Genomic DNA, 12,432 nt, shown 5'->3' with positions numbered 1-12,432 from the left:
AAATACAAGTCTGCCAGAGCAAATCCCTATCATGGGAAAGCTAGAGCGTTCGGAGGGGGGAGAAATAGGGAAAGGGAGTCTGTTTAACCCTCCGCTATACTGTTCTTTTAAGGCTAGGGTCACACGAGCGTCTGCTCTCATCTGAGAAAATTGGTCTGATTATGCTGATCAGGGTGTGATCCGATTTTCAGGGATGTGGAGAAGATGAGAAATATTGAAAAAAATAAATAAATAAATAAATGAATTCTCCATCTTCACCTGTCTTTCGGTAAAAGTTGGACGGAGTACACAAATCTTGAATGCACTCGGACCCAAAACTCGGCCGTCTGACCCAATAGTAAGCATTGATGTAATTCAACACTGATTGTCTGCCTTTTTACCCAATCAGGGGTTATACGTAGAAAGTACGGCCATAATGCCACCGAGAGATTGTGGCTACGCTCTGGAATGAGCAAGTAAATTTTTTTTTTGTAGTGCTACCAAAATTCTTAAAATGGGTGCATATTAATATCCCTAGAAAAAAAAAAAAATATCTGGTGGTCCTATGGGAAAGGAGTCTGGCAGGAGCACTGGGGATTTTGGCAGATGCGAACACCAAAATGATGCCCGCCCATCCCCCTTGCTCTCAACACAGTCCTTGGTTTCTTGGCGAGATCGCCCACCTTGGTTTTTCTCCATGTCAATTAAGAGCCTGTAGGTTTTTCTGTTCTATCCCAGCCAGTGACATGAATATATTGTTCAAGCTGCTCTCCGACAAGGGTACGTATGCAAATAACATGTGGGAAAGTTGCACCTTAAACAAATACTATATGAGCAGTAGTGCATGTCTGAGCATCGAGTGGGAGGCAGGCTAGAAAGAGAAAGGCCTAAAATCTGGAAACAAAGCCTGTTGTTCTTGTAGTGACACAGCAAGCCATGTTTATTTAAGTGACAAGTGCACAAATCATTAGCCCTCGCCTCATGGAGTCACTATATACAATGCCCAGAGCAACCATTTTACATGTTCACCAAGTAATAGCCTGAAAAATTACACTGGCAACTCTGCCGCCTTAGAACGCAAATTGCTTAAGAGCATGATCAATACAGAAGGATGGCTCACCTATTTCATAATTATGTTAACATATCATTTTTTTCCCTTAAAATAGGGAATGTATGTCGTTTAGAATTGAAACATTAATGCACTTTTTTTTTTAATTAAATTTGTAAAAAAAAAAATTGTACAAGTTTTTAGTTGCCAATGGTTAGCATAAATTTTCAACATTTTTCTATGACCATCATCTAGTCAATAGTCATCTAGAACCTACCCCGTCCCAGTAATGCCAGATTAAAGGAAATGGCCGGTGAATGTGTATACCTACGTAATCCTAACTCTACACAATTCTATGTTTACGCTTCCCGTGATTTTGCTAAAGCTCAGCCTTGCCATAAAGATGAAAGATAATCTCTAATTCCAAGCCATCCCAATATTTTAATTATTAAATTGTCCGGGTCTGTATAAAACCTGCTTTCCATTGTATCAAAGCCAGAAGACGGACAACTTCAAAGCTCCGCAACAAACAGTGTCTACTGACAAGATTCCATCTCAGCCATTAACCTCTCAGCACTCAGATACTGGCTCACAAGAGCCAAGGGACCCAGAGATTTTACTAATCCTAGTCTAAAGAATGCCTCACTTTTTGCCTATTGATAGACCTGGTGTGGGGGATGGACAGTACAAAGTGTTAACCCCTGTAATGACACTGAGCTAAGATGTACACTGGCGAGAAGCCCATTATAGTTCCTACACACTGAAATGGGTCACAAACATGTACAGGAATTTAAGTTGAGACTCCATACAAGTTTTGCTAAATTCCAAAAAGGTAGAATTACCTGCATTCTCCAGGAACCTTGCAAGTCCCATGCTTTGAGCTACAGCCTTGACTGCATATTGCTAAAAGAGAAAAGAAAATTAGCGGGGGGTAAAGATCAATGATTTTATCCTATAAATGTATAGTAGTATAAATGGTAAGCATCAACTACCTCAATACAATCTCTCACCAAGAGTGGATAAAAATCCAAGCAGAACCACGACAACTCATTAAATGGTCCAGCAAGAACAATATTCATAGACATCAATGGAAAACAACCCAAAAGTCAATTTCTAGGCACATGGCCACTTTGGTAACTTGAACCAATTCTTTTTTATAAAAATATTGAAAAAAAAGCAAATATCACTTGCCTCTGTTGCATTCAGCTCCATTCCAGCCTTCCAGACAGGTCTTGTTGCCATTTTGGTCACAAGTATAATGTCCAAAGAAATCATCTCTGGGCCGGCAAAATTTATTGCAGCCAAATCCATAGTAATGTTCACCACAGGTTACTCGGATCTGATACTCGAAATGGGCCATTCCGGTGTTTTGTTTGAGGGTTTGCCATTGTCGGCTAGGGTTGATCATACCGGAGTGGGTGGCCTTGTCTATGATGTCGTCACGCTCTTTACAAAAGATAAGAAAAAAAAAGTCATGAATAACGACTCTTGAAAATTAAATAATCACATTATGTATTAAATAAAAATCTTTAAAAAAAAAAAAAAAAAAAATGATTTAAATCTACGGTTTGGAGGATTTCACCTTCCAAGCATACTAGGGACTAGCTAAGACACACGACATGTCCTTCTAAAACATGCATCTTTTTAACATTATAACCTGAAATAATATTTCACAGTAGTCCGGAATATTGTATATATCTGTGGTATTTCACTCTGTACCCTGGGCCTTATGACTTAAACGATCTGACACCGTCTTACGACCTGCAGCAAGCTCTGCTTTGACTGCAAAGTGAAGAATTATCATAAAACGTTTAAATTAACTTTACACACACAGTGGAAAGAAAAGCAGAAGGGCAGACCATTTAGCACAGCAAACAAGAAATGGTAAGGGACTTGTATAACAAACAAGAGAAGGGGAAAAATGTTCAGGGAGGTGTCTTTGGTACGGATGACAAGTTTTCTTATATGTGAACAAAAAAAAAAAAGAAAAAAAAAAAAAAAAGAAATTTTTGGGACTTTAAGATTTTACTATTCAGTATTCTAAAAACCATTAAACACCACATTTTCTTTACCTTTGCATTACCAATTTTTTTTTTTTTTTTTTTTTATTTGTGGGGGGGAAAATCACAAAATATAAAGTGAGACTCCAAAAGTTTCCCCATAATCCTTCGAGGGGGACAGTTATACAAGGGTTACGTAGCCTTGGCTTGCACCTGCCCTCATCATCCTACATTTCAAAACATTTTCATAACCAATAATGTTCTTCTACAGAGGGGGCCGTCATCTTCCAGATCGACCTATCAGCACTTCAGCCGCTAGCTATGGGAATACCATTAGCTTGCAGGAGAAGAAATAAAAACAAAACTTCTATAGCTAAAAACCCTAGCCGTTTGACTTGAAGGTCAGAATGGAGTCCCCACTGTGGTTTCTTGATGGGAATGAACTGTTGCTGTTCCAGTGTTTATATTTTTTGTGCAGTCAAAAAAATGTGGTGAGGGAATAAATTGAGCCAGAAAAAAAAACCCTGTGGTTTAACCTGTACTTTTCCAAGGGATGACTGTCAGGCTTTGGAGGAGTCACTTTAAAACCTCAAAAAGCTATAATCAAAAGGGCTTCCCTCTAGGAAGAAAAAAAAAAAAAAAAAAAAACCTAGAGAGGCCTGAAGTAAGAAGTAGAATATACACTGTCTACTTATTTAGGAATATTAAGATAAGCTAGCCATGCTCATTGGATTGCCGACAGCTAGCTTGCCCAACTCAACTTGGCTGAGCATCCATGTGTTTTCAATAGGAAGAGTGGTGCCAATTGCTGTAAAACATCTTTGGTGGTGGCATACCGCCAGGAACAAGAGGATTGGGCCGTTAACATCTTAATTTCCCCTGACACTGGGGGAGAGTTGGGTTGCCCTCCATATACATTAGGTGATGGGCTCAGCCAATGTGCATTACATGTATAAACACCAGTGTAAGGCCTTATTCATATGCTGTTAATATTTCTAGTATGCAAAGAGGTCCGAGTTTCAGTGTTTGTGATCAAAAGTTTCATCAGTGTTTCAGTTTGTCCCAGAAGTGATTTTCACGTATGAAAAATTAATACATTGCATAGTGTCTGCCACCCACTGCAATCACGGACAGCAGACAGTTTGCACGTACATGCTACCCGCTTGCTCTTTGTGATTTTTATGGATCCGTAGGCTCCATGGCATCTATAGAAGTCCACTGAGACCAAACTGTATTTCATACAGAGGCCACATCTGATTCAACAGAAAAAAAAGGAGAAAATTGTGACATATTCCAGAGGTTGCAATAATAAGACAACTATCATTCCTCTAAAAGCAAGCAGCGGTGCTGGGAGTGGCAGGTAGGCCTTCACGATTCTCTGCCAGGGCTCGGTTGCGTACATGAGGTGTAAAAGATGTTTTCTCTATGTGCCGCCATTCTTTTTCATGTATGTACATTCAAAGATCTTGCATGTAGTCTTCTTTCCAGAAAAGTGATGGGTTGATAAATCAGCGAAGCAAATACAATTAGGTTTCTTATCAATACTCACCATTCGTCTCATTATTGTGATCCCATGCTTCAACAACCAAGGTGTAAGATCTCTGAAGAAAAGTAGTAAAAAAAAGCATTACATAATGTACAATATGCAAAAACAAAGCAAAAAAAAAAGTATTCCTGAAGAATTCAGATTTAGAGAGTATGTTTGTGCCAATTGAAACCAAAATAGGCAACAGATTACATGTAAACCAAACATGATCCTCTTTCACCTTCTAAGCTAACTTATCCAGACTGATTCAGCAGAGACCTTTCACCTTAAATTACTCATCATTGTCAACACTAATGAGTTTCATGTATTTTACTAAGAAGAACCAATAAACACATTAATTTAGTGTAAGAAATCAGGAACAAGTTCTAAAAAGTAGAAAAAACGAAAAAGGGGGAGAAAAAAATAGGACAAAAATAAAAAGTCTGTAAAGAAGATAAATATGTGCATATTCATATAGTTTTCTGCAAACACTAATTCACTGAGCATCTGAAGTGAAGTCTCCTGGGAGTTTTTGCTTTTCAGCACCTCTTTGAAAGCTTTGTCTGCAATAGACCATCACTGCTCCCACAAGTATCAGGTAACGAGAAAAAGAACTGATGACTTTTAGAGGAGGTTGGAGAGAGGAAAGCTTCTTTAATACAAAGCCTAGGACCTAAGCATGCAAAACCTTTAGGGCACAGCTATGTGTCACATTTATAGGCGCACTAATCTGACCAGGAGATCTCATACATTCCTGTAATAATCATAAGCATCTAATGCTTAAACTGACTCCTTAGCTCTGGATGGTTGCCAGCCATTGTATACAGCCACCTTTTATCTCTACTCCCCAAGCCAGGGAGGCAGAAGCTCTCGCTCGCTCCCTCTCAGCACAGGCTTACAGTTTTTGACTAGGTTGAGATACAATAGGACCACTTTAAAAACACGTCTTTAAGGAGACTAGAAGTGGCTAAATCCTCCGTTATATTCTCACACGAGCAAGTTAGAGCTGCTGGCCAATGAGAAAGGAACTAATAAGTATTAAATAAAAAAAAACAACAACTTAGTTCAGTCATAGTAGTAGCTGAAGATCCATAACCATTTGGAAACGAATGGAATGTGGTAATTACATAGAAGACAAACCAGAAGCGCATATAGCGTTTATGGAGAAAGGTAAACACCTTGAAGGTGTAGGCATGAAGATAAACTTCAAAAGTCAGCATAAAGCTACTTCTAATAACTTGACCGAGCATGCAGTCTTTGAAGGAAAGCCCTTCTTTGTGAGGCTCCACTTGGAATACAGCCTAAATATGTTTCATAGTCAAAGAACAGGATTCCATTTTGTTCACAGATAACTGTGGGAAAATTCAGAGACGAGTAAGCAAATCTTCACGAGCCCAGACATGCTCATAGTCTTCGATACAAAGGCCACCGCCAGGGCCATTTACCGGGTTATGAAGCTAGGTTTTCCAACTGTTTACAGCACATATTATATTTTTTATGGGCTTTTATTCAACTTGTACAGTCCCAGGAAAGGGAATCTGCAAAGTGTTCACAACAATCCACCAAATAGTTGCTGCGTTATTACCACACCTTCATTCTTGAGAATGTAACTGCGCTGGGATTGTTGCTTTTAAAGACCGAAGTTAATTTACAGTGGGTGACGGGCATTTCACGGGAAAGAAAACCTAAAAGTATTTTTACATATAACAAACCCTGCTGATAGTGAAAAAGAAAAGAGGTGCAATGTAGAGATTTCCAAGACTATTAGAGATCAAAGTCAATAGCCAACTTTTATTCCAGTCAAAGTAAAGGAGAAGCAGCACCGCGGCAGTGGCCGCGGCTCAGTCCTCTTTATATATAATAAGCAAAAATAAAAAAAACCACAGTAACTCTCCAGAATTTCAAGAATTAATGAGTAAGGATACATTATTCACCAATGAAATAACGCAACATTTCGATCCCACATGGGCAATTTTTTCCACCACAACAGAAACATAACAAATGCTAAATACCAAACCCCAAGAGTCCAAAATGTGTACAAATATTGTCAAGTTTACAAAAACCTAAAAACGTATGACCTCTAGGTTGTAGCTGAATTAAATAGTTTTTAAAAACGTATCACATCATGTCAATGTGTACCCGCTCATCGTACAACCCCCTGAGTTTCACCATTTATCTTCTAACAATGAGCTAAGCACTTGGCCAATAAATTATATCTGCCAAGTCTGGAATGCCGACCTGATGTTAGTGCCAAAAGGTATAACTAATTACTAACTGAAGATCCAATCGGGCGCCACACTCACTCCACATCTGCCAGCCTGGTTGTGTGAAGCTCTAGGTCAACTTCAGTTTATTTCCACCTTAGAAAATTCCTGCGCACTCTGGGGTATTGTTTTTAGAGATATCCCTGTTGATCTTTTAGAGCAAAAAGTCCCCCATCAATCTTATAGAAAGAAAACAGCTACTGAAATCATAAAAAATTGTAAATGCAATTAAAAAAATAAAAAATCCAAACCTGTAGAAACCCATCACTAATGATACTGCCCATTACGACTTTCATTTATTCCATCATTTGTGGCCAACTTAATTTAGTCCAGGCAGAGATCTCTTTAGAGATCCAGTATATAACATTTTTACAAAAATAAAAAAAATTTTTTTGCCTCCACACTTTTTTTTTTTTTTTTTTAAAGCAATAATCACCATCTGTACATGGGGCCAGTCAGTTGGTAGTCCAGCAGGTCAGGAAAGTTAACCTCTAGCCAATCTGAAGATAAGCAGACCATTCCAGAACCACAGGTAGTCAATCTTTTTGAGTAATCTTAAACTGGTTGAAGGTTAATGAAATAAAAAAAAAAAAAAAAAAAAGGGAAGAAGGGGGGGGGGGGAGATCCATGCCAATAAATCTGCCATGTACCAGACAGGCCAGAAAGGTGTCAGATGTTTTTGAATTAGCTATGCCACTTACATGGCAGCGATGCCACACACCATGTACATTAAAAAAAAATATAATAATCATGACAAGATATAATAATCATTTCAGGATTGCTAATGGGAGATAATCTCACTGTATACCCTGCTCCAGTACATCAATGATCATGGCTTTTACATGGTAACTGTATGCGGCCCGAGATAGAATACCTACCGAATGGAAACGGGAGGGAGAGAAGCTCACTCACAATTATAATGGGAACTGTTGGTTTAATAATGGGTGAATGAACGTTCACATCCATCCGGCTTGTATTCAGGTTTACTGAACATCTCTGGAATGAAGGCAACCAGCAGGTTTTAATGTTCCCATGACCATAGATGACCTCTGATAAATATACATCCAACCCAAATAATAAAACTGCACACAGTCAACGTATTCAAATGAGAGATCCTCCGTGGTGTCAAAGATCAGCTGTGTACTGATAATGTCACACTTAATTAGCCACCAGAGGTCTGACCCCCAAGACAAAATATGCCCCTCCAGGACTATGCAGAGTGCGGAGGCCTTACAAGTCATGCAGCGAATGTAGAGGACGCTTCACTTCAACCAACTATACACGGCATCTAGACACCAGAAATAAAAAGGTTTCCAATAACTAATTATATCCGCTCCAAACAAAAGGATTAGTCAATATGTGACAGTAAAGATCTTTCTCTTACATCACCTGTTGGGTGAAAGTCAAGAGGCCCTCATACACATGCGGGTGATAGAAGTGGATTGCCGAGGGTTAGAAAACCATGTTTGCTTTCTTCCAGATTCGCCGCATCTGTGTCCACGTAGTTTCTGCACTTGCAGCTCAGCTCTAACGCCGTTAATACCCGGCACTGCCGCCAGCACTCGGATCGGAGCGTGTGGCCGCATAGCAATAGATGGAGTCGCACGCTCCGTTCTCAAGTGCCGGCGGCAGTGCCGGGTATTAACGGCGTTAGAGCTGAGCTGCAAGTGCAGAAACTACGTGGACACAGATGCGGCGAATCTGGAAGAAAGCAAGCAGAGTTGCTCGCATTTGTGATCCCGGCCTAATGAAAAGAATAGGACCGAGCTTCAATACCACACACGACCTGTGGACAGTTGTGGTGCTGTTTTTTTTTGGAAGGAGGCAGTTATATCTTTAGGATTTCCTTGCAACAGCTTTGAGCAATCACTCAAAATTCTAAAACCCAACTAGGAAGCACTAAGTGGCAGTTAGAGGAAAAAAAAAAAAAAAAAAAACTAAAATAAAAAAAACTTATGCATTGCAGTATGAAAATGACTTGTGCGTATGTTCAGTCTTCTTGAGCCTTTTATCTGCTTCAGGCATTGGAAACCGATGTGGATAAAAAGAAGTGACCTGACCATCTTTCAGAAGGCCTCAGTTTGGAAGCCGTTCACAATATAGATATATCTATATCTCACATACAACGGCATCAAATCTGCTTCTAAAACTATTAGGCTATGTGCCCACGATCAGGAATAGCAGCTTTTCGGATACAGCGTATTTTCGCTGCATCCAAAACGCTGTGTTCTAATATCACACAGTTAGGCCGGGGGTCACACTTGCGAGTGCAATGCGAGAAACTCACGCAAGTCTGTCACCTCAATACCCTGCACTGCCGCCGGCACTCGGGACCGGAGTGTGCGGCTACATGTCTTTCTATGCAGCTGAAAGCTCCAGTCTGAACCGCCGGCAGCAGTCCTGGGTATTTCATTGTACTCGGCCTTAAATCCACCATGTGGTCAGTGAACCGTGCAGATTTACCGCATGTAACGAATGGCTATAGCCAAGACTACGCAGTGGAGACTAGCAATAATTGACATGCTGTGGCTCATAAACCCGCGCTGCGGGTGAGTTCACGCAGTGGTAAATAGAATCACAGTGGATTCTATAAATCCCATCCGCCGAGCTTGTAGTCTAGATCGCGCCGTTTTGGACGCAGCGCAGGTGAGCCGCTTCCAAAACGATGGTTTTCCGGATTGTGGGCACATACCCTTAGAGCATCACCAAAGACTCTTTAGGAAAAACACCGCCGTATTCCTGGTGTTTTTTTCTGCTTCAAAAACTCATCTGCTACGCCAACATCTATGAGACGGCGTGTGCACAAACCCAGAGAGGCCGATGGATCACAGTTTGTGCCATAAATCTAGATTATAAACTGCTTGAAATGTTGCAGAATTGTGGACAACTATAGGGCTAAAATTCAGCAATTTTTCAAAAAGTGCGCGAGTGGGTGAAAAATGCCGAAGCGGTGACGTGTTTCTATTATACTTTTCCTCCGATTGTTCCTCTTTCGATTTTGGCTTATAAATACTAATGTAACATACTGACGAAATAGTGAACATGGCCTTATGCGTGAAATTCACCAAGACGCACACGCCTCATTGAATTTGGAGCATCATACACATGATATTACAGAGAGCTCTTCATCAAGACCAGTATGTAATATGTCTGTCTCTACGAGTCAGCTGCAGTATGCCTTGCCTATAGCAACATATGCAAATTGCCTCTTCAGAGAGGAAGAGGACTTGAACTCTATAGCGCACCTGTTGGAAACAGCAATCCTACAAGTCACAAATCGACCCTTGAAATGTGATTAGGACAATAAACCAAATCAGAATCTCAATTTTCAGATAGTGTTTTGGGGTATTGCTCCTCATCAGTGCACAGTATGAGAACAGATTTTACTAGGTGAGAGGCTCCGGACTTAGGTCTAAGGGGTAACATTCCTTCTTGTGGAGAGTGACATACCGGTTTTGGCATGCCAAGATAAGGAGGCTTATTTGCCATACAATTCTCCTCTGGGAAATGTAATAAGCAAATTGACTCTTCAGAGAGGAAGAGGACTTGAACTCTATAGCGCCAACTATACTAAGATTAGGTCAAGACCCAAAAGAAACAGCCATTACAATAGCCATACACCTTAATAACAAATTTGTCAAGCTTGTCCGAATTGCTACATGGCAACACAGATTGAGTCGTCGAAGTTGAGTGCAGACCTTGTGGAAAGTGTAATGGTGGACATAGTTTGTCATAAGCACAAGTTGAAAGGCCTAAATACAAAATACTGTAATGGGGCCACCATGTGGCATTTATAACACTAGTAGCTTATGTGGCAGAGTGGTCTTTGGGTTTCCTTTAGGCACCAGGTACGACTGCCACCTACATCCACCATAACCAAGCCCCTGTTGGTTGTTCTCCAGCTTTCCTAGAAACAGAATTTTAAAACTATGGGAAAGAAGAGGCAAACACTTGGGACGTGAGAGAGAAATGCCTGTTAAGAGACCAGATTGTCACAAATTGAAATCACACATTTTTCCAACATTCCCTGTACACGGATAATGACAGACACAGTTTCAAGTGCTGGCTTTAGCCTTGCCTACAAGCAGACACTAAAACACTACGTCGTCTGTATATGCATCATGTAGTTGCAGTTTCCACATACTTTGCCAAGAGCAGAGCTTTCACCAGATATGAGAAAGCACCTAATCATGTCACAGCTAGGGAGCCCGGCTCGTAAGCCTTACAAAGAAGGTAACAAAGCTCTTGTCGGGCCTTGTCCGTAAATTGCTGACTGAACGGAAAGTCCTGCTTTCACATAATTCCTAGAGAACCAAAAACACAAAACGAAGAGTGATGAGCAATACCATATTTACCGATGGGGCAGCAACTACAGCCGCTTACTCATCGGGTAACACAAGCATCCATCGACAAACCACACAAAGATGGGGCTCCTATAATAAGCAACATGCGATAGACGCCATCGGAGTACGGTGAGAAATCCAAACACCATCACTAATAACACTGCTAAAACCACATCAAACAACTGCAAGTAAATAAATTCATTAACCAAGTTGTGGGTGTCCGAGTAGCCAAAGCCACAAACCAGTAACCGAACTCATGAACTTGTACGATACAGAGCAAATGTCTTGCCAAGTGACGGAGAGCAGACAAATGCCATGATCCAGACTATGCATGTGCTGTATCCAGTACACTGGGCTGATCTCTGATCTGGCAAGCCCTCTGGAATAATGAGTATCCTGTGAATACATAATGTGCTAAAGTTGCCATTGTGTGAACTAAGTCCACGGTTTGTCTGGGAGCCGAGCTCTGCTGAGTCTACTGCTGCTTCCTGTTGCTTGTCCTGTATTTGCATTATTTTTGGATGGGCCCCCATTATGTTCTGTAATCCTCGGTGCAGTCAGAATCGCCACGCTATTGTTCGTGGTTAATATTAGCAGTCATTGCCTGTCTGGGTGGCCAGACTACAATGTATCCTAATCACAAAAACTAGCATGTATTAGAAAGATTTTTTTGTTAAAGATCATATCAACATTTACCAGTTATTCCTCATATGTATAGCAGTAAATTTAGGATGTCATGGGGGAGGTGGGGAAAGTTATGAGAACATACCCTAAAAGGTTATGTTCACACTGAGCTTCCCCCCCCCCCCCTCAAAAAAAAAAAAAAAAAAAAAAATCTAGATGTTTTTCAAGTGGAAACTACATCTGGAAGGGTTTTTTTTAATGGAGTCTTTTTGGGTCAGAAAGTAGGCAAAAACAGAGAGGAAACACTATAAATCCTCCTCCAGATCTCAAAAACTCCTCCCGTCAAAGTTTTTTTTGGGGGGTGGTTTTGGAGCAGAAATGCTGCACTCAAGTACTTTTCAAGAGTTTTGGAAAAGATTTTTCCTGAATAGTTTTCTTTGCAGCCTTTTAATTGGTCAGTGACTAGTTTGGAGTAGATTACAAAGAAGTTTGGCTACAAAGAAAGTACATTCACTTTCCTTCTTTAATTTCCCCCCGCCAAGGCATAAGAGTGTCAGAAGGAGGGGGGGGGAATTGTAGTGTGCACATTGCACCTCCAATTCCCCCCTCTAGAGTTTTGTTAACCCGAAGGGTCTTTTTTGTGCAAAGC

General features: G+C 40.6%; 1 protein-coding gene across 2 annotated transcripts in view; it reads right to left on the bottom strand.

The window, feature by feature from the left end:
- Positions 1 to 12,432, bottom strand: part of JAG1 (jagged canonical Notch ligand 1) — a 51,352-nt gene that overhangs the window by 28,035 nt on the left and 10,885 nt on the right. For both annotated transcript variants that reach the window (XM_073553830.1, XM_073553831.1), the window contains 3 exons: positions 4,577 to 4,628; positions 2,219 to 2,473; positions 1,870 to 1,930 (listed from right to left, as the gene is read on the bottom strand). In XM_073553830.1, the coding sequence (XP_073409931.1) occupies positions 1,870 to 1,930; positions 2,219 to 2,473; positions 4,577 to 4,628 (368 nt within the window). The remainder of the gene's footprint in view (positions 1 to 1,869; positions 1,931 to 2,218; positions 2,474 to 4,576; positions 4,629 to 12,432) is intronic.

The sequence above is a fragment of the Dendrobates tinctorius genome, unplaced genomic scaffold (genome assembly GCF_039654945.1).
Source record: "Dendrobates tinctorius isolate UK_male_01 unplaced genomic scaffold, ASM3965494v1 ptg000203l, whole genome shotgun sequence".
In the NCBI taxonomy this organism is placed as follows: domain Eukaryota; kingdom Metazoa; phylum Chordata; class Amphibia; order Anura; family Dendrobatidae; genus Dendrobates; species Dendrobates tinctorius.
The sequence above is the reverse complement of the archived record's forward strand: the minus strand, read 5'-3'. Positions and strand labels throughout refer to the sequence as shown.